At 40.4% G+C, this 27,572-nt stretch overlaps 1 protein-coding gene across 1 annotated transcript; it reads left to right on the top strand.

The window, feature by feature from the left end:
* si:dkey-233k19.3 (dynein axonemal heavy chain 11) lies at positions 1 to 27,496 on the top strand. The gene is made up of 70 exons (XM_061289486.1): positions 1 to 109; positions 179 to 574; positions 649 to 981; positions 1,048 to 1,302; positions 1,381 to 1,550; positions 1,621 to 1,843; positions 1,914 to 2,030; positions 2,124 to 2,210; positions 2,286 to 2,444; positions 2,606 to 2,689; positions 2,778 to 2,936; positions 3,007 to 3,129; positions 3,351 to 3,473; positions 3,933 to 4,157; positions 4,218 to 4,309; positions 4,383 to 4,509; positions 4,599 to 4,739; positions 4,987 to 5,220; positions 5,304 to 5,435; positions 5,633 to 5,793; positions 5,868 to 6,024; positions 6,098 to 6,243; positions 6,322 to 6,438; positions 6,512 to 6,650; positions 6,721 to 6,813; positions 6,973 to 7,167; positions 7,257 to 7,334; positions 7,436 to 7,568; positions 7,857 to 7,984; positions 8,199 to 8,347; positions 8,454 to 8,604; positions 8,675 to 8,806; positions 9,272 to 9,445; positions 10,028 to 10,232; positions 10,683 to 10,848; positions 10,911 to 11,013; positions 11,079 to 11,318; positions 11,404 to 11,565; positions 11,649 to 11,842; positions 11,956 to 12,118; positions 12,469 to 12,592; positions 12,704 to 12,846; positions 13,695 to 13,856; positions 15,491 to 15,724; positions 15,867 to 16,013; positions 16,079 to 16,192; positions 16,273 to 16,416; positions 16,900 to 17,082; positions 17,144 to 17,245; positions 17,336 to 17,470; positions 18,223 to 18,396; positions 18,500 to 18,735; positions 18,850 to 18,972; positions 21,296 to 21,500; positions 21,572 to 21,736; positions 21,879 to 22,019; positions 22,183 to 22,353; positions 22,728 to 22,850; positions 22,923 to 23,116; positions 23,508 to 23,656; positions 23,727 to 23,854; positions 24,148 to 24,375; positions 24,457 to 24,648; positions 25,550 to 25,669; positions 25,876 to 26,118; positions 26,193 to 26,375; positions 26,523 to 26,638; positions 26,720 to 26,832; positions 26,904 to 27,044; positions 27,110 to 27,496. The coding sequence occupies exons 1-70, from the start codon at positions 74 to 76 to the stop codon at positions 27,355 to 27,357; spliced, it is 11,283 nt and encodes a 3,760-aa protein (XP_061145470.1). The 5' UTR covers positions 1 to 73; the 3' UTR covers positions 27,358 to 27,496.
* The last annotated feature ends 76 nt before the right edge of the window (positions 27,497 to 27,572 follow it).

Below are 27,572 nucleotides of genomic sequence, written 5' to 3'. Positions count from 1 at the left end.
TCCTTAGCTAGCTGAAGTCTTAAAAGATGTGAAATACATTCAAACGCTCAACATTAACATTCCAGTGGAAGCCATGACTGTTTTTGAGAAACGTGACCTCTTCACAAAGGTTAGCTGTTAGTATTTTGTCATTGTTTAAAAGAAATTCTCATTATTTAATCACCTGATTATGTTTTAGTACGTGATGAATCTGCAGCTAGTTGTGCAGTGGTACAACAAACTCAAACAAACTATTCTGGAAATCGAGCTGCCGCTCATCAGAGATGAACTGGCTTCAGCAGACCAACTACTAAAAAGAGCCGAGACCGACTTGACGTGGCAAGACCAGGACTGCTGGGGTTTCATATGCCTGATCAAAAACCAGGTCCAAGACCTTGTTGACCGAGCCAGTCGAGCAAAAGACAATCGTGATGCCGTGCAATCGATGATGAAAAGTTGGAGCAAGCACACTATGTTTTGCAGAAAGGACAACAAGAAAATCTCCCTACTACATCTTGAAGACAGGGGAGAACGTGTTAGCAAGATTTATAGCTCCATAAAACAAGATGGAGACTCCATCCACAAGTTGGTGGAGGTACATCATAATACTATTCTCTATTTTCCACGTGTACTTACCTAACCAAGGAATCGACTTCTGATAATATTTAGGAGAACATGATGCTCTTCAAAGCAGACCCAACTTCACACGCTTGGCAGTCTTACATGGACTACGTGGACGAGATGGTGGTCGAAGGGCTCTTCGGCTACATCGGCCACTCTCTCCAGTTCTTCGTGGACAACATGGACTCATATCACAAGCAGGCTCCTCTTTTTGAGGCTCAGTTGATGCTGACTGACTTGGGCATGATATTCCACCCATCTCTGCAGAGAGACGCAGGAGATGGCTTTTATGAGCTTGTAGAAGGGCTGGTTGGAGATATATTTAAGGTGTCAATACATATTAACAGGTTGTCTGCTGATGTTAGCGTGGACAGCTATCAGGTAATGACATCTGAGGGAATAGAAAGTCCACATTTTTCTAATTGTCATGTGGTTGAACTTTTACAGGATGTAATGGAAGACATGCTGGATCTGTTGGATTTGCGCAAGGAAGTGATGGAGAGAGTTGAGAACGTCCTCAACAAAGCCATATCTTACCAGACTCAGTTTGATTGCTACGCTCATTTGTGGCAAGGTGACCGAGCAGAATTCCTCAGCCAGTTCCTTCTATATGCACGAGCGCTAACACCTGAAGAGGTGGAAGCTCACAGAGCTGATATTCTCCCAGAAAGTCCTCCTACCGTTGATCACTTCAAAGATCAGGTGAAAGGCGCCTCAAGTTTTCCGTTCCAAACTCGCACGTAAGATTTTCATTCTTAAATATTTGTCTTGACTTAACAGATTGATTATTACGAGGAATTGTACACTGAAACGTGCAAACTTGAAGACTCCAGGGTATTTGATGGATGGTTTCGGGTGGACATCAAAAACTTCAAAGTCAGCCTTCTGAACACGATTAAGAAGTGGAGTTGGCTTTTTAAGGAGCACCTCTTGACATATGTCACAAACAGGTCATCATTGATGCTGCAAAAAGAAAAAAGGATAAAATGCCATTCTTACGTTTCATGTTATTCCCTTCAGTCTTGATGACCTTCAAGGATTTGTCCGTACTACTGTTGAAGGGCTTGCTAAGTGTGTGCGTAAAGGAGACCATCACAGTCTGGTGGAAGTCATGAGTCACCTTCTCGCTATTAGAGACAGACAAGTTGTCACCAACAAGATGTTTGAGCCTCTAAGAGACACGGTAATCCTCCTAGAACGGCACGGAGTGACCATACCGGACAAAGTCTATTTACAGATGGAGGTAATGGAAAAAAATGTTTTTACTTATCACCTGTGAATTGTAAAACCTTTTTAATTTTCACACTTGTTAGGAACTCCCTGAAAAATGGAACGGGGCTAAAAAAATGTCCTTAAAAGTCAGGCATGAGATGGCCCCTATGCAAAATGAAGAAGCCATGGTTTTACGAAGACACTGCTTGGAATTTGAGGTCGCAACTCATTTCTGTTGCCTGTTTATCCATACATAAAATCCACTATACTTGAATGTAATTATGTCATAAAACTTATATATTTTAATTCAGGTGAAACAAAGTCAATTCAGGGACAACTTCAGAGCAACAGCACCGTTCAATTACAACACATCTCATCCCTACGTTAATCTGGATAAAGTAGGAGTTACACTGTCATCTAATTATGGTCATGAATTTAGAATTTATTTTCTTCTATTCTCTTTTGTTGTATAGTCTGAAGAAGCAATCCGAGACATGGACAAAGAGTTGTCAGCTTTGCAGGAGTCAACAAATTTATTCGACGTCACAATCCCTGACTATAAAGACATGAAGCTCTGCAAACGAGAGATCGTTATTCTCAAAGAACTGTGGGACATGGTCATATTTGTTCAGGTTAGTAAAATATTAGAAAGTTGAAAGAAAAGTAAGAAAATGGAAAAGAGCCTCAATAATCTGAGCAGCCTGCTGCTGTCTGTGTGGTCATTGATTGTCTTGCACACTAAATGCCCCAATTAAGCTCATTGATCCCTTTGCATGTGTCTTTATCTATACAGACCAACGTGGACCACTGGACAAAGAGCAAATGGAGGCAGATAAACGTAGAGCAGATGGATATAGAATTAAGGGGCTTTGCAAAGGTGAGATCACCAACAGTTCACGCCAAGCCAAGCTCACCAATGTAAATTTGGTTAGTCCATTGGCCTAATGACGGTAACGTTTGTGTAGGATATGCGAAAGCTTGACAAAGAGGCTCGTGTATGGAACGTGTATTCCGGCTTGGACCTTATGGTGAAGAACCTGTTGACGTCACTGCGAGCTGTGAGCCAGCTACAGAACCTCGCGATACGAGAGCGCCACTGGGTGCAACTAATAAAGACAATGCAGGTGTGTATCGTCTTGCTACATGGAAATTATATATTTTTTTTGGGTCATGAAAGTATTTTTGTTAATACAGATGAACTTCACTGTGACCGATTGTACCACCTTGGCAGACCTCTTGGCTCTGCAACTTCATCTTTACGAGGAAGAAGTTCGTAACACCGTGGATAAGGCAGTGAAAGAAATGGCTATTGAGAAGGTTGTTCTTCAGTTGTTTATGCATGATGGTCAATCATATCAAGAAAACAAACTTCACTAACTAGGCAAATCTGCAGTTTGTGTACCGTAAATTTTGGACTATAAGCCTTTTTTCGCAAATTTTGAACCCGGTATCACGAGTTTTAGCTGGCGCGGCTTATAGTCCGCTGCGTCTTATAGTCCGAAAATTACGGTATGTAAAATGTTTGCCTTTCATTTCAGGTTGTGAGTGAAATTAGTCAAATATGGGCGTCAATGGAGCTTTCATATGAAGACCATTACCAAACCTCTATCCCTCTTCTTAAATGTGATGAGGAGCTCATTGAGACTCTTGAGGAACATCAGGTACGTTGCTGAGAGTGACCTTATCATTTCAAAATGGCCACCGCACACAAGGACTAGTTCTCAAGATGAGTTGTCTGTTTGAAGCATTGGTAGTTAAATGCTGAATGGCGGAGAATACAGAGTGGGGCCTCTCTGTCTGACTGTCTAACAGCACAGCTGAGACTGAAGAGGTCCCTATTGAGTTCTCAGATTTATAGCTGCTGTTGCACATGGGGCATTGTTGCACCCCGGCGGTCTTTGTACATGTACACCAGATGCATCGGGGGGGGGAGGTTGTAGCCAGCAATTAGAAGTCTTACTTCTTTAGTGCCTTTGTCTAAATAGATCCGAGCCCTCCCCCAGTTTGTTGTAGTGTGGCGAGCTGATGAGATTGCTTGAAAATGAAAACGGGTGAATGTGATGAGCTTATCAAGATGCCACTTTGACCATTTCTTCCTGTTCTTTGTGCCCGGCCTCAAGGTTCAGCTCCAGGGCATCTTTCAAAGCAAGCACATTCATCACTTTCTGGTTGAAGTTGTGGAGCTTCAGAGACAGCTGACAGTGGCTGATGCAGTGCTGATGGTGTGGATGGAGGTGCAGAGGACGTGGGCCTATTTAGAGAGTATCTTTAAAGGCTGTGATGATATTTGCCAGCAACTTCCAACAGATGCACACCGATTCCAAATGATAGATGCTGAATTTCAGGTTTGCATTTGTACTTTTGCATCAATGGGACTTCAAATTGAATCCAGTTTTCCTTTTCAGGAATTAATGTTGGCCAGTGCAAAAACCAAACATGTGATTGAAGCCACCAATAAACCGAAACTCTTTGAAATGTTAGAAGAGCTTCAGAGAAGGTCGCTGTGCATTCTATTATTTGTTTTGAACATGAATGCTTTAAGATAATTCATAAATTCTCTGATTTGCCAGGCTGGCCTTATGTGAAAAGGCTCTTGCTGAATACCTGGAGACCAAAAGACTTGCATTTCCGAGGTTCTACTTTATATCTTCTGCAGACTTGTTGGATATTCTCTCGAAAGGAAGCCGCCCCAAAGATGTAACTTTTTGATTTTGTCTTGTTTAATACCATATTGCAATACTCTGCATTCATTACAACTAATTTGACTAATTTGCATTGTTTTTCAGGTAACATGCCACCTCTCAAAACTATTTGATAATATGTCTGATCTGGAATTCTGCAAGAATCGCTCAAAACTTGCTGTGGGCATGTACAGCAAAGAAAGGGAGTACGTACCATTCCAGAAGGAATGTTTCTGTAATGGAGTGGTAAGATATTACAATAAAATATTCACAATAGATTAGAATTATTATATATATTTTTTTAAACGTAGCATAGGTGTCCAACACAAGGCCCGGGGGCCAGATACGGCCCGCCACATCATTTGATGTGGCCCGCGAAAACAAATTGTACATCGACTTCATGTGTCAATACTAAAGTTACACAGACATTGCTAGCATTTTTTATTACCATTCATCGTTTTCTGGTATTTCATCGTTCTACGTTTTGTACAAGGTGGAGGGATGGCTTGCCTGTCTGGAGGAGTCCATGAGGGAAACCGTTCGGGGTCACCTGTCTGAGGCTGTGTCGGTGTATGAGGAAAGGCCCAGAGAGCAGTGGATTCTTGACTTCCCGGCCCAAGTTGCTCTGACTGCATCACAGATATGGTGGAGTAACGACGTGGAGCTGGTTTTCAAACGACTAGAAGAAGGATTTGAGTCTGCTCTTAAAGACTACAACAAAAAACAGGTGTGAAGAGCATGTGTGAATGTATCAGATTCAACAACTTGGTTTTGAAGTTGTTTGAAGTTGCTCTTTACAATTTCTCGCAGGTTGCTCAGCTAAACGTGCTGATTAATTTGCTGTTGGGCGAGCTGAGTCAAGAGAACAGACAGAAGATCATGACTATTTGCACCATCGACGTTCATGCGAGAGATGTTGTGGCCGGCTTGATTGCCCAAAAGGTGAGCGATCCAAGATTCAACCAACAGAGCAAGCAAATTTAAACCTCAGCCTGACAAATTAGAAATCCGAAGTCAGTTGTTTGGCTCATTTTATTTGACTAATGAAAGTAAAATGTCCGAATGTCATATTTCTTTGTCACTGTGCCGTAATTGCATTTCTACACCATAGTTTGTCAAGTTGTCAACTGTACGTCTAGGTCACCACCTCACAGGCCTTCCAGTGGCTTTCCCATCTCCGACATTGCTGGAACGAGCAGCAGCGCCACTGTTTCATTAACATTTGCGATGCCCAGTTCCCGTACCTTTACGAATATCTTGGAAACACTCCACGTCTTGTCATCACGCCCCTCACAGATCGGTAAGAACGCTGTTGTCATTCCGAGAAATGCCTCAAAGCTCTCAACGTACTGTGTATTGCTTTTATTAACTTAGTTGCTACATCACGCTGACTCAGTCACTGCACCTGACCATGAGTGGAGCACCAGCAGGTCCTGCTGGAACTGGCAAAACGGAAACCACAAAGGATCTCGGCCGAGCAATGGGTGTCATGGTCTACATCTTTAACTGTTCTGAGCAGATGGACTACAGGGTTGGAGAGTTAATCATCAACTTCTCTTTATATTCATATATTGTGATACAATTATTGTTGTTTTTATTCTTAGTCAACAGGCAACATCTACAAAGGTTTGGCCCAGACTGGAGCATGGGGCTGCTTCGATGAATTCAATCGCATCTCTGTGGAGGTTTTGTCTGTGGTTGCCGTGCAGGTGAAAACGATCCAGGATGCCATCCGAGCTAAAAAGAAAAGGTACAGAGGTGAACTTTAATAAAGCCTTTTGGACAAGGAGAATATTACCGCACTAACAACAGGTCACCATGTCCTCAGATTCTTTTTCCTGAATACAGAAATTCTTTTAAAGCCCTCTGTGGGGATCTTCATTACAATGAATCCAGGCTATGCAGGAAGGGCAGAACTACCTGAGAACCTCAAAGCGTTGTTTAGGTGGGGGATTTTCACCTTCATAACAAGTCGTTAAGTAATTTTAGGGTAAATGGATGCTTTATTGCTGCCGTAGACCCTGCGCAATGGTGGTACCGGATATTGAGCTCATCTGTGAGATCATGTTGGTGGCAGAAGGCTTCTGCGGTGCCAAGCTTCTAGCCAGGAGGTTTACTTCTCTTTACACTCTGTGCAAAGAGCTTCTTTCCAAGCAGGTAGGACTGTAATAGTTTTATTTTAAATAAATACCTAATCTAAATACCAACCTTACATTATATCTGATAGGACCACTACGATTGGGGGTTACGAGCTGTCAAGTCTGTTTTGGTTGTGGCTGGTGCACTCAGGAGAAGAGACAAGACAAGACCTGAGGATCAGGTGATGCAAAAATATTAGTAAAGGCGCTGTGGGATCAACACATTTATTATCAGTTTCAGCAAAGATGAGATCCAGGTTGATGTGTACAAAATATATATCGTTCGGTTTTACTCCGAATAAATTGAAAAATTTTGATGCATCGTCATTTGTGTTTCTTAGGTGTTGATGCGGGCGCTGAGGGATTTCAACATGCCCAAAATTGTGACTGATGATGTTCCCATCTTCCTTGGATTGCTGCGAGATTTATTTCCTGGCCTGGAAGTAGAGAGAGAAAGAGACTGGGACTTTGAAAAGGAAGTCAGAAATACCACTGTTTCTCTCCGACTCCAGCCAGAGGATGCTTTCATTCTCAAGGTTTGACATCATACAGCTAAAAAAAATAATTCATAATAATTCATATTTATCTAAAATGTCATCTTTTTTTTTTTTTTTTTTTTTTTAAGGTGATGCAGTTGGTGGAACTTATGGCTGTGCGTCATTCTGTCTTTGTTGTTGGAAATGCTGGAACTGGGAAAAGCTCGGTAAGATAATGATTTTATTCTTTTCAAAAAACTGAAATAAGAAAATCAATGTACACTGGTGTTTATTTAACATGTCACACATTGTGCTCACTTTTCACTAGATATTGAGAGTTCTCCATAAAACGTACGTAAACCTGAAGCGGAAACCTGTCTGGAATGACCTCAATCCAAAAGCAGTTGACAGAGATGAATTGTTTGGCTTCATCCATCCTGTAACTCGAGAATGGAAAGACGGTAAGCATATATTATTTGAAATCGAAATACAGTGGAGCCCTACATGCTTGAATTCACCCATTTGTAAATTGATTTCTTAATATATTTTTATTTTATTTGTCCTTTGCTTTTATTTGGGCGAGTCAAACCCCGATTTTCACGAAAAATTAACGGTATTACCATTTTTTATAAATATTCAATAAATAAATACATAAATAACTTTATAATAAATAAATAAATAAAGACCTACAAGTGAACAAAAATGGAATACCTTGCTATCTCCTTTCCTACTTGCTTTCTCAATGTAAGGTTTGCTTTCATCGCTGATGCGAGAGCAAGCAAACATGTCCAACCTCGGACCTAAGTGGATTGTGTTGGATGGAGACATCGATCCGATGTGGATTGAATCACTCAACACGGTGATGGATGACAACAAGGTACCTCCCTCCTGTTCACCCATACACTTTTTTACAACACAAAGCAGCCAAGGTGGTACACATCGAAAGAGCTGTTTCTTACACCTTCAGGCATCGTTTTCTGGAGCGGGATATGTTTTTCCCCCAGCCCAGTGAATCATGTGAATGGATGGTTGAGTTGTGTTTTGCTGACCATTATAAAGCTGGCACAATAAAGCTGTATGCAATATTTCAGGTGCTGACTCTGGCTAGCAATGAGCGGGTGCCACTCACCTCATCCATGAGGCTTGTTTTTGAAATTAGTCACCTGAGAGCAGCCACTCCTGCCACTGTGTCCAGAGCAGGAATCCTCTACATCAACCAGCAAGACCTGGGATGGAATCCGTGAGTCTCAAACAACAATTATTTTCCATTCTATAACTATGGTGACATATAAGATAATGTTGGTATCTTAATTGCGTCATCTTAATAATATATATTTTTTGTCCAGATACGTTGCCAGTTGGATTGACCAACGACAGCGGCAAACAGAAAGGGCTCACTTAACCATACTGTTTGAAAAATATGTTCCGCGTTGTCTTGACAAGATGAGAAACACCTTCAAGACAATAACTCCAATTCCTGAGAACTCTCTCGTGCAGGTACAACACCAAGACAGCAAGCGGTGAGTTCCATCTGACCCGATATGAACTTATTTCTGTTTTTGTTCAGACACTCTGCACTTTGCTGGAGTGCCTTCTAACCTCAGAAAATATTCCATCCGACTCTCCAAGGGAGCTTTATGAGACCTATTTTGTTTTTGCTTGCATTTGGGCCTTTGGAGGGGCCTTGTGTCAAGACCAGGTATTCATTTTCTTTTTTGGCACTTCAACATATATATGTAGGTGTGTACCTACATTCAAATACATATATTTGAGTGTAAAAATAAAAATCACCCTCTAACATGTACTTTGGTGAGTTGGGTGTCAGATTGTATTTTTATAATATATTATAAATATTATATATTTTAAAATGTGATATATTTGATAATATATTTATTTTATATTTTTATAATATATAGAATAAAATATTCTTAATATAATATATTTATTATATTTAATACTGTTTTCTCCTCCTCTCATTTATATTTTTGTTGTCTTGATGCTAAAACAAAATGTACTGCCGTATATAAATAATGGCTACATTTTAATACTTTGGTTCAAGAAATATTTAAATCATCTAAAATAAAGCTTGACAGTCTTTAATTTAGACTGGGTCAGTGCCTTGCGAGTATGCATAACATTCCAAAATTGTTTTCTTCTTATCCAGCTCTTTGATTACCGGGTCGAGTTCAGTAAGTGGTGGACCAAAGAAATGAAGACGGTGAAACTTCCAACACAGGGAACAGTGTTTGACTTCTACATTGATGCTCAAACCAAACGATTTCTTCCTTGGACTGACATTGTGCCTCCTTTTGAAATGGAAACTGGCACACCATTACAAGTGAGAGCAGATTTTTTTTTCATTATGGACCAAAATTTCTTGGAAGGGTTGGATTAATTCCAAAAACGTTTGACAGCGTGTCACACACATTATCATTAAAAATTTGAAGACCAATAACCAAGAATCAACAATAAAAACATTAAAATTGAATACACGCCTAGGTGAACATAATAAGAAATTCTCAAATCACTCAGAGAGTTTATGGCAGGGTTGTTCCAGTTTTTGAGAGGCTTGCCACTGTGTGTGATTACCATCTACTGCACCCCATACCAGCCTGTGTGGGGATGAAGGCTCGAGCAACAAGCCTCAAGCTATCACCCACGCACTTTTGTCTTTCTTTCTGCTCCTGTATACAGCTGTGACTGCTCCAAAGGGTCTTGCTGGGCCATAATTAGCAAGGTTTTGTTCTCAGCAAATGATGCTATTATGACAGAATAGTTGTGGAGTACTGGTGAAATACAAGAAATTATAAATCACATACAATTGACTGAACACATGTCTGTCAATAAATCACTCCAAAGAAAGCCTTAATAACCATGTATGTTTCTGTTCCTTGTCCTCCTGCTGTTTGTATGATTGCAGGCTGTTCTGGTACACACAGCAGAGACTCTACGTCTTCGTTACTTCATGGACTTGTTGCTGGAGCGGAGACAGCCGCTGATGCTTGTAGGAAATGCTGGAGTGGGGAAAACTGCACTTGTCAGGAACAAGTTAGATGGTTTGCCAGAGAGTTTCACGACTACAAAAATATCCTTCAACTACTATATAACCTCCCTGGCACTGCAGGGTGAGTTGGTTGTAGATTTTTAGTAAGATGAAGCGACATCTGCTGGTAGTTACAACCTTTTAAGGCAGGGGGGGTCAAACTCATTTTTTTCGTGGGCCGCATTGTAGTCATAGCTTCTTTCGGAGGGCCATTATGACTGTCAACCCAAAATACATGTATGAGCACCTCATTATATACAGTAAAAGCTACAAACTGACAAATAAATCGTTTTCAAATCAGTCAAGTAAAAACTGGTCAAATAATTAAAAAAATATAAATATTACTAAAAGTGAAGACAATTTGCAATTTTAGTAATGACACGAATTTGATGCACAATTTGTCTTCGTGGGCCACATAAAATGATGTGGCGGGCCGTATCTGGCCCCCGGGCCTTGAGTTTGACACCTTTGTCTTAAGGGTTGAGTTCAGTTAAAAAAAAAAAAGATTGATCACTTTTTGTTGGTTTTGTAGAGATCCTGGAGCGTCAATTAGAAAAAAGAGCAGGTAGGAGCTACGCACCTGCAGGCAGCAGAAGGCTGGTGTACTTCATCGATGATCTCAACATGCCCGCCGTTGACACATATGGAACAGTGCAACCGCACACCCTCATAAGGCAGCATCTGGATTACGGGCACTGGTACCAAACTATATTTTTTACATTTGCATTCAATTCTACATTCTCATTCATTTCTGATATAGGTACGATAGACAGAAGTTGTCCTTAAAAGAAATATACAACGTGCAATATGTTGCCTGTATGAACCCAACCGCTGGGAGCTTCACTATCAACCCTAGACTTCAGGTATGTTAAAATATCAACAAATTTAGAATTGTTTCACAAGATAATGTACAATTTGCTTTCTACAGAGACATTTCTCCGTATTTGCCGTGAACTTTCCTTCATCCGAGGCGCTGATGTCCATCTTTGGACAGATCTTGAGCTGTCATCTAACGCAGCAACATTTCAGTTTGCCGGTTCAGAAAAGCGTTACATCTGTAGTTCAGGCTGCAGTGAAGCTCCATCACAAGATGGAGCTCAGCTTTCTACCAACAGCCATCAAATTTCACTATACATTCAACATGAGAGATATGTCGAACATCTTTCAGGTAATATGGATTCTAATAGTGGAACTATTTGCTACAATTAGCCTGTAAATGACGCTAATTATTCATCTGGCTATGTGTGGCTCAGGGCATCCTCTTTGCTGAGCCGGAAAATGTGCAAAACAGCACCGATCTTGCTCTTCTGTGGCTCCACGAGTCCTGCAGAGTCTATTCCGACAGGTTCTTAGATGTCAAAGATGTACAGGTCTTTCGGAAGCTCCAGATGGAAACTCTGCATGAGTGCTTTGAGGTGCAATACAGCTTCTGAAAAAAAACAACAACAATGTTGTTGTTCACCCTACACTTAATCAATTGATGTTTTTCTTGATCTAGGCACTTGAGGAGGAAAAGTTGACCAAGCAACCCTTAATCTTTTGTCACTTTGGTCAAACGGGCAAGGAATCGTCTTACACGACTGTCACGGACTGGTTTGTGCTCAGAACCATCCTCACTGATGCTCTGGACAGCTACAATGAACTTAATGCTGCTATGAATCTTGTGCTGTTTGAGGACGCAATGCAACATGTGTAAGTATTGATGAATATATTGAATTGGTGGTTTTTTTTTTTAAACTTGCATTTTCCCCAAATGTAAGTAATGCAAATAAATGAGAGAAAAAAAAAGGTCTTGTTGTTGGCAGCTGTCGCATTAGTCGCATTTTGGAGTCTCCCGGCAGTCACGGCTTACTGATTGGTGTCGGGGGCAGTGGGAAGCAGAGCCTCACTCGTCTGGCTGCTTACATTTCCTCGGTGGAAATCTTCCAAAGCACTTTACACAAAGGTTACAGCATCCAGGACTTCAAGGTAAACACAGATGCAAGATAATTCACAATATCATGTTTTTCCCTAGTTGCGGTCTTGGATTTTATTGGTTTTATACAAAACATCCACAGTTAATAAAAAAGATCAATATTCCCTGTGGTTGCATGCATGATATTGATTTAATTCCGTTTCCTTGAGCTGCACTGTTGATGCAGGAAATAATTGTCAAATATCATAAAAGGCCAGTGGGAAATATTTCAATATCTTGTTAATGACATTTTGCGGTTGTAATCATTTTAAAAAAACATCTTAAAAGTTACCGGTGTCATAATGTGGGTTGTGTATTGATTGATCGCATCTGTACATAATTTTTTTTTTGTGGTTTTGTCCAGATGGATCTTGCGGGTTTGTTCTTAAAGACCGGCGTTAAGAATCAGCGTGTAGCTCTCCTTGTGACTGATGCACAAATACCCGATGAGCGATTTCTGGTCGTTGTTAATGACTTACTGTCATCAGGTCTGATTCCTAATTTACATTCATTCTTGTTCAGTGCTCTTGTACTGCCATGTTTTTTTTGTTTCGTACAGAATCAAATGTGTTTGTAATAATGACTGCATTTCCCTGTAGGAGAAATTCCTGAAGTCTTCAGTGAGGAGGAAATTGAAGGGATTGTGTCCGGTGTGAAAACGGAGGTCCGAGCTCTTGGGCTGCTTGACAACAGGGAGAACTGCTGGAGGTTCTTTACTGACAGAGTCCGGCTTCAACTGACGGTTCAGTTTTCCCATACCTAACTTTATTTTTCTCTCGAGACTAGCATGCACCATTACAGCGTAGAATGTATTACATACCGTATTTTCCGGACTATAAGGCGCACCGGACTATAAGGCGCACCTTCACTGAATGGCCCATTTTAAAACGTTATCCTTATATAAGGCGCACCGGACTATCAGGCGCACCATTAATGCATCATGTCAGATTTTTAATCCAAATCATTCTCCATTTTATCTTTTTTATTTCAACTTCAGACGCAACAAATTACTTTATAATAACAAAATAATGAGCCATAGTCTTTTTGATTTATGATTCATAGTCTTCAGCTGGCCACTTATGATTGATTCCATAACACAATGCTTCGGGCCAGTTTAAATTTAGGAATTTGGTCCATGTATAAGGTGCACCGGACTATAAGGCGCACTGTCAGCTTTTGAGAACATTTTAGGTTTTTAGGTGCGCCTTATAGTCCGGATAAAACGGTACACGTTTTTGTGTTTGAGCCATTCACACCTGCTGTCTAAGGGCATGATGACATAAATGAACAGATCCAGTCAAACTGGGAGGTTAAAAGGAAGGAAATACTTGTCCGGGTCCACACATTTGTGGTCCAGCTAATGGTCATGCCAGGGTCTCTGGTGGTGGCACCGTCTGCTTCATCCAACTGCTGAAGTGTCTGCCTGACTGCTTGCCAAAGAGAGCCAAATAGGCATCCGGGGACGGATAGGAGGCTGCCAGTCATCTGTTTTTCTTTTGGATGTTATAATTCTGTATATGTTGATTTTTCTTCTAGTACTAACGCTCATTGTAATGTCAAATTTGTGCATTTTGTACTCTCTCTCTCTAGGTGGTGTTGTGTTTGTCCCCAGTGGGAAGCGAGCTCCGACGAAGGGCCCGTCGATTCCCCGCTCTCATCCAGTGTACCACCATCGACTGGTTTCATCCATGGAGCTCGGAAGCTTTGCAGTCAGTCAGCTATAGATTTATCCAAGAGATTGATGACATTGAGGTAACGCTTTATAAGTCTCAGTATTATTAACTTTTTTTAATACCCTGCCAGAAAGGTAGATGTTATCAAATATGCAAAAGTACTTTCTGTATTTTCGCAGACACGAGTAATTATTTTAATGACTACAGTGCATCTGGATTAACATTTTCATAGATCCCTCATCATTAGTTCAATGTTGAGGTTCTGATAAATTACCAAACACGTCCCCGAAGACGCACAGTGAGTGCACGCATCGCATTGTTTTCCATCATAGCAGTGAAGCGCTTACGATCCAGGATCATTTATGTTAATGAGCAAAGAGTGATTAAGCACGTAACAACCCACTAAATAGGCCCAGCTGTCACACGCAAGTGTCCTCACATGTAAGCATGTGCCAGATTGCTACTTTCCACTGAAGTGAGCGTGCGCATCTGCCCCGGCGTGTATGTTGATCAGGGACTAAAAATAAAAGCGCCTATATAAGTCGTCATGATGACTTGTGCGACACTGTACAGTAGTGTAATGTTTGTTGACGGTTTTAAAAAACAAGAAATTAAATACCGTATTGGCCTGAATATAAGACTGAAAAAGTGGGGGTCGTCTTAAGAAAAATAAAAATGGCGGTAGCACGAAGAAAAAAATAGCGGTAAGAAAGAAAAGAGAAGAAAATAAGAGAAGAGATAACAGAAAATGGAAAAAAACAGAAGCCATTCATTTACAAATGTGATTGCACTTTAGTTTACATATTTAAATGTTCAGATATTAAGATGTGATAGACAGTTTTTGCATGATTTGAATTGAATCATTTGTTTCAGATGTACTGTAATTATTTTCTGTATAAAAATTAAATTTGGTGTTCAAAAAGTCAAACTCGAGTCTTGAAAAAGAGGGGGTCGTCTTATAATCAGGGTCGTCTTATATTCGGGCCAATACGGTAATTTGGTTGTGCAAGACTTTTTATTAGTTACTCAAGTCAATCGATGGCCACTCGGTTCACTTCTTAAATAAACAAAGATTCTCTGTCAACAAACATTATGTCGCAAATTAATTAATAAATAAATAGCATATTCCCAACATGCTCCATAATCGTTAAGAATGTTTTGTGAGTTACGGCTTTGGTGTGATCTTTGAATTTGCCGCATTTGTTTTGCTTGAATTGATCGCTCGCTAACTGCGTGATTAATGAAGCCCGCGTGTCATTGAGCATCTTACATATGATGAATACCTCGTCACATTGGAGTTCCGCAAGCGTTGTAGATAGTATTTAAAAACCCGTGGCCTCGTTTATCAAAGTAACTTGACTGAAATTTAAAATGTGTAGGTACACAAAAAATAATGCATAGTTATGAAACGGGCACAGATTGATCAATTCCAAACGTTTCGTTTTACCATGCTACTTGTTTTTCAAGTACTGTCTATCTCTGATACCTCTGAAATTATTCTTACAGACGTTTCAAAGCCTAATCATTTTCTGCTCGCTACACCTAAATTTCAGATTGAGTAAGTCAGGGCCATCCTAGTAAGATGGCAAAACTTGTAGATGAATTCAAAATTTATGAAGATAATATTTCAGTCCCCATCAGCTTGCGGATGTTAAACTCTACTCAATTCAGCTCAGCCTCTTTCCTCCTCTGCTTGTCTGCTTATTTTTACAGCCTGCTGTCCAGGAATCCATCAGTCTTTTCATGGCCTACGTTCATACCAGTGTCAACCAAGCAAGTGAAAAATACCAGCGCGATGAGAAGAGGCACAATTACACCACCCCCAAGAGCTTTCTCCAGCAAATCACCCTGTACAGGAACCTTCTGCAAAAGTCTCGGGCCCAGCTCCAGCACAAGATGAACCGCCTTGACAGTGGCCTTCAAAAGCTCCAAAGCACTGCTGCTCAGGTAAGTGAAACCATTTCCCCGACGTTTGAGGATGGTTATGATTAAGGTATGGAAATTAGGATTATCTTTAATTTATGATCCAATTCATTTGACTTCTTGCGTTGAATTTAAAACATGTGTAATAATGTGGTTTATCTTTTAGGTTGAGGACCTGAAAGCCAAACTGGCAGATCAGGAATCTGATTTGACCATTAAGAATCAAAATATTGAGGCTCTTATTACAAAGATTGGACTCCAGACGGAGAAGGTTAGCAGCAAAAAAGAGGCAGCTGATGTTGAGGCTCAAAAGGTAAAAATATTATTTTCTTTTCCAGTCAAATCAAACATGATTACACTAGTTCATCCTTTGTTTAGGTTTCTCTCATTCAGGCAGAAGTGTCCATCAAACAACAGGAATGTGAGCAAGACCTTGCCAAAGCCGAGCCATTGCTGACAGCCGCCACCACGGCGCTGAACACCCTCAACAAGGTACTCGCTCGGCGCTGTTAAAAAGTCAGTCAAATCCCGAGTCCTTCTGCAAGCTGTAAAACATTTATAACTCCTTTTAGGTAAATCTTACTGAACTGAAGGCCTTCCCCAACCCTCCCCCGGCAGTCATCAACGTAGCGGCAGCCGTGATGGTTCTACTAGCTCCACGCGGCCGGGTTCCTAAGGATCGGAGCTGGAAAGCGGCACGGGCCTTCATGGGCAAGGTTAAGCTGTCATTGCTTCAGTCACATCTGCCTGATGAATGCCAATCTAATTTTTCTTCTGGCCTTGACCCTGGCCCCACTCGCCATCTCTCCCGTACTTAGATTACAGCAGCATGGCTCCATGAATATGCTCACACACTAGGGGAGGAGGCAGGCTCTCAACAGCCACCACAGACATATTTTACAGCTCTTAAAATTGAATGGGTCTTACTCTTTTCACAATTTGTTGTAACAGCAGGATATAGTGTTTGTCCAGGGAGCATCAAGTCTTTTTCTTGGGTTTTGGGTAAAATGAAAAATGCCAAAACAAAAGGTTAGGCCGGTTAATAGTGTTTACATTTTAATGCGAAAATATCGATAGAGTATATACATTCAAAAAGTGTCACTAATATAATTAATCTGATATAATAAATATATGTTTATCTACAGACAGCTCAAGCTATAAATCTAATTTGGCATCCATTTTTCCGTGTGTTGTATCAGGTGGATGATTTTCTGCAGGCCTTGGTCTCATATGACAAGGAGCACATCCACGAGTCCTGCTTGAATGTGGTCAAACAGTGTTACCTTAAAAAGTCAGACTTCCAACCGGATCAAGTGAGGACCAAATCTACAGCCGCTGCAGGACTTTGCGCCTGGACAATCAACATTGTTCGCTATTATGAGGTTTGTTGCACATCTTAAGTGCTTTTGTTATCAAGTGTTTTATTTCTTTTTGCTATTCCAGATTTATTGTGAGGTCATTCCAAAGAGGCTTGCTTTAGCTCAAGCTAATGCTGAACTAGAAAATGCAACAAGTAAACTGCTTGCTGTCCAAAAGAAGTTGATCGTGAGTAAAAATGTTTTGATATTCATAATTAAACTACTTATTTTGGTGGTCATATTTTAATCTTGTTTGCCCCTTTTTGTTGCTCTCTAGGATTTGGATGCAAATCTGCAGAATCTCACAGCTCAGTTTGAAAGTGCGACAGCTGAAAAAATCAGCTGTCAACAAGATGTAACCCGCACTAACCAGACCATAGAGTTGGCTAACCGACTCGTCAGGGGCTTAGAGGTAATCGGGGAGAAAATCTGAAATGCAGAAGTTCTGTTATTTGTAGAAAAGAGATATTTTACAGCAGGAGTCAACCACAGAGAATTTATCAGCACTGGGCAATATTTGAGTTGAGAATATTTGTATGGATTTGAGTATGTTCCTGTTACAATAATATTTCTCTAATATTTTATTGAACTCCCTCCACCCACACCCGTGCTACACTATTATATCAAAAGATAAAACATTCAAATGGTCATTTTTTAAGTTCGACTTTTTCCATCCCAGAAAACAAATGTGTGCGGAACAGCGTGCCTTTTAAGCAGATCAAGATAAATGTTTTGCCTTTATGGCATTGACCTGGAAGCAATAGTGTTCCGACTAATAAATCAGGCCGTCTATATTTAATCATTAGTTTACCTCAAAGCCTCAACATCTGTTAGAAATTAGCAATGTCTCACCCCGGACTGAGTGATATTACAGGCAATCCATAATACATTAGAGTAAAATTATAGTGATTTTTAACTGTCTGAGAATTTATTATGTGACATATTTCAGATCCACGGCCCCTTGTAAGAAAATGTCATGCGTGATTTATCACCGTAGAGCTGTCACAGTCGTATTGAATCTTTAGATGAATGCTGAAGTGATGCAAAGTGAATATGAGATCAAACTTTAAGCTCTGTTTTAACGGATTTAGTTTTCTTTACCTTACCAGCCCTGTCTCTCCATCAAATGAATATTAGATTTTGTAATATCTTTTTGACTTTTAGTCGGAGAAGAAGCGTTGGTCACGGACGCTTGTTCAGTATAAGGAGCAACAAAAAACCCTGTGCGGGGATGTGGCCCTCACTTCAGCATTTGTCTCCTACGTGGGTTACTTCACCATGCAGTATCGTGCTGAACTCTACAGTGAAAAATGGATCCCGTTTCTCCAATCTCAGAAGGTTAAGTTTCATCTGTGTCACACTGTAGCGGTGCAGCCTGTCTTTACAAGCCTCATTGCTGCTTCCAGCGCACAGCCACATCAATCCCTGGCTCCCGTTGCAGGTCTCTGTGCCGCTGACAGATGGCCTGGATCCCATCCTCATGCTTACAGATGATGCCACTGTGGCTGCTTGGCATAACCAGGGTCTGCCAAGTGATAGGATGTCAACGGAAAACGCTGCCATCCTGACCACCAGCGAGCGCTGGCCACTCATGGTCGATCCACAGCGGCAAGGCATCAAGTGGATACGAAGCCAGAAAGGCTCTGAGCTGAGGGTGGTGCAACAGGGAGAGAAAGGGTGAGAAGAAGAGCTGGTGTGATCAATCTGAATTTTTTCTGTATTAGACTCAACATTTCTCTTTACTGGTAAAATGATCATCTGCAATGGTCATTTTGTTTTGCTCTTCCATAGGTACATTGATGTAATTGAAGCGGCACTAGCCTGTGGTGAAACTGTTCTTATTGAGAATGTGTCAGAAAAATTCGACCCTGTTTTGGAGCCTCTCTTGGGCAAAAACACCATCAAAAGAGGACGGTTAGTCTTAAGCTTTTATTTTTATTTATTTTGCAACATCACAACTCAGTCAAAAATAATTAAACATCAAATAATACATACTCAATAGTATTTATTCATTGATTTACTTTCTATTTTTATTTTTTATTTATTTTGCAACATCACAACTTAGTCAAAAATAATTAAACATCAAATAATTCATACCCATCATCATTTTGCCTATTGGCATATCAGCATTGTGTTTGTGGTTGAAGATCACCAAATGCTTGAATCTCATTAAGCTCTGGAACATCCGCAAGATATGACGGAACACATTATCATTGCCCGTTCTTCAGATTATTAATGAATGTGCGGCGCGTGTTCTGAATCCATGAATGCAACATATTGATCCATCCCTCTAGACAGGTGATAGATGTATATTTGTGTGTTCATATTCTTTAGGCCTGATGAATATTGAACAGATGAGCCTCAGTGTAAAAGCCGAATGGAGAACATTCATGGTTATGTATTAGGACTCGCCGAAAGAGGTAGCAGGAAACACTCAATGCTGTGGCTCTCTATAATGATGACAAACTTGGTTTGACTTCAACAATTTTAGAATGATTTGCTACATGTTGAACATTTGTCCATCTGGAATCGAGGACTGGCTTTAAAAATAGTTTTTTTGATGTTATCTCATTGAGGTCTAATAAGCCTGGTTTTATGGTTGTAAAATGACATTAGTCCTGGAATTCCAAACCACATCTGACTCCGGACCTCCATATTGTCTGCTACTCCACAATTTTATCAATTTGATCTAAGTGTGTTAGCATATTCACAGTTACAAACTCATTTTAAGATTCACTTGACCCCTCCAAAATCCAGTGACAATATGCACCACGATTATAATAAAGAAACTAACAAAATAATTCTAACAAAAATTGAAAATAGTCAACAAAATGAAATAAAAATTAAAATGATTGTTTACATTTCTAAAACTATAACTACAGTTATATCCTATGTTTTCGTCTTCGTCAACTAATGTCAAACATGAGCTTTTAAAGTTTTTTTTTTTCTCTGTATTGCTATATGTACGTCCAGAAGAAGGAAGGTCAACAAGTCATTCGAGAATTGCAGTTTACGCTGCTTTATTACACAATACTTAGTGACTTTATTTCTTTACATTGCACTTGATAAATACTCCATAAAAAAAAAAACTAAAACTAATACTAAATCTCATAAACAAAGCATAGAAATAAAAATAACAAACTTTCTCTAAAAGGTCATTTAAAAAAAAAGTCAAAACTCAAAAATAAAAAATCCCCAACTAAGGCGAGGCAATTTTATTTATGTAGCACATTTCATCCACAAGGAAACTCAATGTTCCCCACACAACCAGAAGCACAACATCAAAAATAAATTAAAACCAAACAGCTCAAGACATTCAAAAGCAAAGATTCATTTCTTAAAGTTACTAAAAGAACTTTATAACTTTACTTCACACTGAGTCATGCCAAAACGATGTATGTAGATACAGATACAGATTTGCCCCCGACTATGAATTCAAATCTTCCTCTGACGTCCCGTCTGTCCCGAGACGACAATTCATCACATTAAATCTGATTATCAGTTTATCCCTTGTAGATGACCCGCACACTTGTTTCTGTCGATGATTAATACAAGCAGCAGGGCCAACCATGATGGATCTGGTGGGGCTTCACAGATGAAGTTCATTAATAATTGGAATGTTGTAGAGTGTGAAGTAATGAATACTAATTATTCCTTTCATGGCTGACGGAAGACTACAAGACAATCCATCAGCAAACTTTAATTTGGTGGAGTAATGGTTCTATCAATAGTACATTAATTCTGCCTTGTGAAGATAGAGAGTTGAACCCGATTAGGACGCGTGAACCATGCGCTGTAGAACCGTGGCCTTGCCCGCGATCCGAGTGGTAATTAGAGAAAAATGAAAAGCCACCAGGTTTGTCAAGCCTGTGCTAATTTAATTGAAAAGCAAGGAGAAATAAATATTGGCTATAGAGGAAGCAATCTTTTATATTTATTGTCGTTTTGCGACTATAAATCGCTCCGGAGTAGTCGAAACAACAAATTTGCTCAACTTGCTTTTAATTATGTTATTAATGATTGACGATATTCATTTATTTTAAGACGCTCATTATGTGTCAGTGAGTTCTCACAATAATTATCAACAGTTAGTTAACAAGGTTGGAAATAGATGCAAATACTTTTATTCAAAAACATTCTACAACATTGGTGAGCTATTTTTAGATCAGATTAGATTTTCTGACACAATCCGTTTGGTTTTACGAAATGCTAAAAATGTTTTTTGTCCATCATCCAGGTACATTCAGATCGGCGGCAAGGAATGTGAATACAATAGTAGCTTCCGTCTTATTCTGCACACCAAACTGGCCAATCCTCATTTTCCTCCTGAGCTCCAGGCTCAAACAACCCTCATCAACTTCACCGTGACTCCAACTGGACTGGAGGAGCAACTGCTGGGACAAGTAGTATCCCGGGAAAGACCTGACCTTGAAGACCTGAAGGTAAAACATTTACACATGAGACTTTAGTCCAGGATATCAGAATCAGGAATAACTTGTACGCCCGGTTAAAGATGGATCTGACCAGGCAGCAGAACCACTTTAAGATTGAGCTGAAAAGGTTGGAGGATGACCTGCTGAGTCGCCTGTCTTCAGCCTGTGGTAATTTCCTGGGTGATATTTCTCTAGTGGAGCAACTTGAAATCACCAAGACCACAGCTGCCCAAATTCAAGACAAAGTACGACTCATCGCATTTCACTCAAGTTTTTCCAACTCATCTTTCCTCAAACTTGCTATGCGGTTTGGAATATGTGTAATGAACGTCTTTTGGAGCATGACTGAGAGCCTCATAGCTCATTCCGTGCGTTTGGAACACACAGGTGGTGGAGGCCCGAGAGAATGAGACAAAGATCAACGAGGCTCGGGAAATATACCGCCCTGCTGCTGAGAGAGCATCACTCCTCTTCTTCATCATCAATGACCTCAACAAGATTAACCCCATGTATCAGTTTTCTCTCAAGGTATGATAACAATGGTGCATGGCCACCAATTATGCAATTAATAGTCATATTTTTAATTAACTAGGACTTTTTAAATACTTATTGTTTTATACGTTTTTACCCCAACCGTATAGTTCCCTTTAAATATACACAAACACTAAAATAATGTTTGCTGTCTCCGCAGAGTTTTATCTCGGTATTTAGCAAAGCGATGGAGCACGTGGAATGTGAGGAGGACGTGAGCAGCAGAGTGGCCGCTCTCACCGAGGCCATCACCTATTCTGTATTCCTCTACACCAGCCAGGGCCTGTTTGAGAGAGACAAGTTAACCTTCTTGTCACACGCTGCCTTCCAGGTGAGGGACTTTGGGCCGCCTTGGAGGTGGAGCGTCCTGTCACCCTGATCAATCAAAATATGTTTCTGCCCTCACATTAACTTCAATTAAAAGCAGTCAGCAGGACGATACGCTACTATTGATTACCTCTCAGCCCTCGCTCACCTGCTGCTGTTCAGACAGTCGGTTCTGACAAGGGGGTTGGTTCTGGTGGCATAATGGAATTATCTGTCATTGTGGCTTATCTTTTGTTTTTCTCCATCAAATAAATTGCGGACTTTTGAAGGCTGTCTTTCACCTCACTATTTTACACTCGTAATCGGATGTAGGAGTTGTTTTGAAAGTTTGACTTGCTTTGAAATTGATTGATAAGACAAAAAAACTCTCGGCTCTAGATTCAGCTCAAGCAGAACCTGATTGATGCACAGGAGTTTGACTTTCTTCTGCGTTTCCCCGTGGAAGTTAGCAAAGTTAGCCCTGTGTCCTTCCTGTCGCCACAAGCCTGGGGAGCCATTAAGGTACTTTTATATGGACGCTGTCATATTTGAAGTTGATAACATGTGTTCAATATTCTACTCGTGTGACTTTAGACTATTTCTTCAATGGAGAAGTTTAACGGACTGGACCGAGACATTGAAAGTTCACACAAGCGCTGGAGGAAGATTGTTGAATCCAGTTGTCCGGAAAAAGAAAGACTTCCTCAGGACTGGAAAAATAAGAGTTGCATTCAGAAGCTTATCATCCTGAGAGCTTTGCGCCCTGACCGGGTGATGTACATGCTAAGGTGAATACAAGACCATGCGTCGTCATGGTTGCTATCAGTCTCAAACTAATTTTTGTCCCGAGCCGCATCGTAGTCATAGTTTTCTTCTGAGAGCCATTATGACTGTCAAAGCCAAAGACACAACAAACTGATGAATAAATAGCTTGAAAATCAGAAAGTAGTAAAAATTGTTAAAATATTTTAAAAAATGAATGGAAATAAAAATTGCGAGCAATAACTCTATTTTTTAAAAGTGAACTCAATTTTTAATTCAGTATTGACACAAGAAGTCAATGCAGAATTTGTCTTTGCGGGCCAAATAAAATGATCTGGCGGGCCGTATCTGGCCCTCTGTCCTCGAGTTTGACACCGATGGTCCACAGTATGATAATAATTTTTTGTTTCCCGGCAGGAATTTTGTGGTGGACTGCATGGGAGCAAAATATGTAGAGAATGCAAGGTTGGAATTTGACAAGTTGTATGAAAGTAGCAGCCCCTCAACTCCTGTGTTTTTCATCCTCTCACCTGGTGTCAATCCTCTCAAAGATGTAGAGAAACTAGGTATGACCCCAGTCCAATTTGTGCAATTTCTTGTTCTGGAGAAAGAGGTTTAAATATTTTTCTCGAATAGGATTGACGCTGGGAATGTCAATTGAATCGGGCAATCTGCACAATGTTTCACTGGGACAAGGGCAGGAAGACGTCGCTGAAAAGATGCTCGAGAATTCATCTAAACTTGGACATTGGGTCATTCTGCAGGTAAGATATCCTTTTCACTCATTGGCTCTTGTAGTTGCCCCGAGATGTTTTTTCAGCCTGTGCAAGTAATGATATTATCTCCTCTGGAGTGGGAAATAGGCTCAATTTGGTTCAATAAAAACTATAATTGGCTAGATCAGCCCTGTTAATGCCTCCTTTGATAGTTGAAGCTGGCAGCTAAGACATTCCCTGAGGCTTTTCCTCATAATTGACAAAAAAAAAAAAGAAATGTATAGATTACTCGGCCTAAAAGCACCATAATCCTTTATTTCATGCATAATGTGGCTCCTTAGAATGTTCACCTGGTAGCACGCTGGCTTCCTACTCTTGAAGCTCTACTGGAAAGAGAGGCTCTGGATAGTCACCCCAGTTTCAGAGTGTTCATCACCGGGGAACCAGCACCCTGCCCCGAGCAGCACGTTATACCCAGAGGCATTCTCGAGAATGCGATTAAAATCACCAGCGAGCCTCCCACTGGGATGAATCCCAGTCTACATGCAGCTCTGAACAACTTCACTCAAGTAGGTTTAGATTGAAGAACCGCATTATAGTCACAACAAGTCAAGCAAGTATTGGATATTTATTTTTATTTTTTTTTATAGGACACTCTGGAAATGTGCTCAAGAGAACAGGAATTCAATTCCATGTTCTTTTCCCTCTGCTTCTTTCACGCTTGTGTCACCGAGCGCAGAAGATTTGGCCCTCAAGGCTGGAACCATAAGTATCCCTTTAGCACTGGGGACCTTACCATCTCAGCAAATATTTTGTTCAACTACTTAGAATCCAACACCAAGGTAATTTCAAGAATATTTCACTGTATTTTAATTTTTTGTCACAAATGCCTGTTTATAACAAATTCAAATGATTACCGTAAATTTCGGACTATAAGCCGCTACTTTTTTCTCAAATTATGAACCCTGGTGCGGTTTATAGTCCGGTGCGGCTTATAGTCCAAAAATTACGGTACACAACATTCTTACATCCCCCAAAAAATCCGTCATTAATTCTGACTAATTTATTAAATAATTAATATAATAATTATTTAATATAATAATTATAATAATTAATATAATATATAAATATTTACACAACATATCAACATCCAAATAAAGAATCAGTCCGTAATTCAGATTAATTTATTAAATATTTTCACTCTCATGATGGATACTTTGATCCCCATCAGCATCCTGTAATTTAGCTTTATTTGGAGACGACAAAAACAATCCATTCTCTGCAGTACTCTGCAGCTGCTAATGTGTTTCTCTTAGCGCTTCTATTACCCCGGTCAGAACCAATCACGTCTCCAAGGTGTTCTGTCCTCCAAAAAAAACAAAAAACGAATGTCCTTCATTATGTTAACCAAACAGTAAACCGCGTGTGCGTATACAGAGAATTCATTAGAAGAGCAATGAAGCATCGTCCTAAATGTAATTACATGCAGCCGATGTGACAGTTCACAACACTACATAAGTGATCACTGCAATTAGAGCTGACGAAGGAAGCAATTTGCAAAACAATACAGGTACAAATGATTGTGAACCTCCAGTTTTTGTAATTTGTTATGAATCGCAGGTTATCATCTCCCGCTCTAACCTCTCGTATACGGTTCTTCGTATAAGGGGAAAAGTCAAGAAGTCGTGTGTGCTGTCTAACTTTTTTTTGTTTTCTGATGTTTTCATGCTCAAATCCATGCAGGTGCCATGGGAGGATCTGTGCTATCTCTTTGGGGAGATCATGTATGGTGGACACATTACTAATAACTGGGACAGAAGGCTGTGTAAGGCCTACCTGCAAGAGTTTATGCAACCCAAAATGGTGAGTCTACGACATTTCTTTTCAATTTGCATCTGTGTAACATTGCGGGAGAGTTTTTTTTTTTGTGTATGTGAAGATTTTTCTTTTATTTTTCATTTGTTGTCAAGGTAAATAGTGCCCTCTTGGGATGCAAAGCTTAACTGCAATTTTATTGTCTATACTGTGTGACATTCCTGTGAAAAAAATATTCTGTTCTCACTTGCCAGTTTGAAGGGGAGCTCTTCCTGTGTCCTGGGTTCATGGCTCCTCCCTTCATGGACCACAGCGGGTACCATGCCTATATCGATGAACACCTTCCACCCGAGAACCCCGCCTTGTACGGCCTGCATCCAAATGCAGAGCTCGAGTGCCTCACGCTCACCTCGGACAACCTGTTCAAGACTCTGCTGGTGCTGCAACCTCAGGACTCCTCCGGAGCAGAAGGGGCAGTCTTGACCACAGAGGAGAAGGTGCGTCCACCTCAACTCACATTTTTAAAACTAGTTCACTTAAATCACCCAAAGAAGTTTCATGTTTTTGTCAGGTTAAGGCTATGATTGAAGATCTTCTGGACAAGCTTCCTGATCAGTACAACATGGCAGAGATGTTGGTTAAGGTAGCAGAGCGAAGCCCGTACATTTCAGTGTGTTTACAAGAATGTGAACGCATGAATCTCCTCCTGGGGGAAGTGAGGAAGTCCCTTGATGAACTCGATCTTGGCCTGAAGGTAGGTTCTTTGCTCATCAGTATTTGAGTATATGCAGCATCATTCAGTATGTTATGTTATGTTATGTTATGTTATGTTATGTTATGTTATGTTATGTTATGTTATGTTATGTTATGTTATGTTATATTACATATTGTGTGCTTACAGGGAGAGCTCACTGTCTCTTCCGGTATGGAGACTCTGCAGTCAGCTTTGTTTAATGATGCCGTGCCAGATTCCTGGGCCAGATTGGCTTATGCCTCCACCAAAACGCTAACACGATGGTAAACAAGTTTTTCTTTACGTTGATGATGCAATGCCAGGCCATTCACAAATAAAGTCACATTGATTTTTGTTTTTTTTAGGTTTAGTGATATTAGGTGTAGCTGTCGTGACCTGGACAGCTGGACACAGGACTTTGTTCTACCTGCTGTTGTTTGGCTCTCGGGCCTCTTCAACCCACAGGCTTTCCTCACTGGTGAGCTCTCAAAAAAGAACTAAGATACATATGGAGAAGTTAGTTAATTCCAACATTCAGATTTTTGGCAGCCATTCTGCAGAGCATTGCTCGTAAGAATCAGTGGCCCCTGGATAAGATGACGTTGACTGCTGATGTGACCAAGAAGACAAAAGACGATTTTGGACATCCACCACGGGAAGGGGCCTACATCCATGGCCTCTTCATCGAAGGTAGAATTGAGTTAAAACACAGTTACAATTAGCAATTAAACTCAACATGCCCCATGTTGCTTCAGGAGCACGTTGGGATACTCAGTCGGGAGTCATTGCAGAAGCAGTTTTGAGGGATCTCACCCCTCCCATGCCGGTGTTGTATGTACGAGCCGTACCGGCGGAAGAGCAGGAGCTCAAAAACACTTATGAGTGTCCCGTGTACCGCACGAAAGATCGCGGATCCACGTATGTTTGGACTTTTTACCTCCGAAACAGACAACCTCCTGCTAAGTGGATTTTAGCTGGTGTGGCTCTGCTGCTTTCAGTGTGACACCAAATGGAACTGCAAATACCGGTAGTATTATTTCTGCCTAAAGTATTATGATGAAATATTTTTGCATGTTGAAAACAATTTGTTTGTATTCATCCATGTTTTTTTTATATATTTTAATTAGACTCAAGCTTCTATTTTTGCATAATTTGTTGGGGTCAGCACTGTTTTTTTTTTTTTCCTCCCTGAGATTTAAAAAATAACAAAAATCACAA

The sequence above is a fragment of the Syngnathus typhle genome, linkage group LG10 (genome assembly GCF_033458585.1).
Source record: "Syngnathus typhle isolate RoL2023-S1 ecotype Sweden linkage group LG10, RoL_Styp_1.0, whole genome shotgun sequence".
Taxonomy (NCBI): domain Eukaryota; kingdom Metazoa; phylum Chordata; class Actinopteri; order Syngnathiformes; family Syngnathidae; genus Syngnathus; species Syngnathus typhle.
Note: the sequence above shows the minus strand (reverse complement) of the source record. Positions and strands in the feature narration are given on the sequence as shown.

Bases quoted from the DNA above. Each gene is read 5' to 3' on its own strand.
- si:dkey-233k19.3 (XM_061289486.1), top strand. From the start codon at position 74: ATGACTGTTTTTGAGAAACGTGACCTCTTCACAAAG. The intron at 6,439-6,511 runs GTGGGGGATTTT...TTGCTGCCGTAG, and splicing joins AACCTCAAAGCGTTGTTTAG to ACCCTGCGCAATGGTGGTAC. The intron at 10,233-10,682 runs GTGAGTTGGTTG...TTGGTTTTGTAG, and splicing joins AACCTCCCTGGCACTGCAGG to AGATCCTGGAGCGTCAATTA.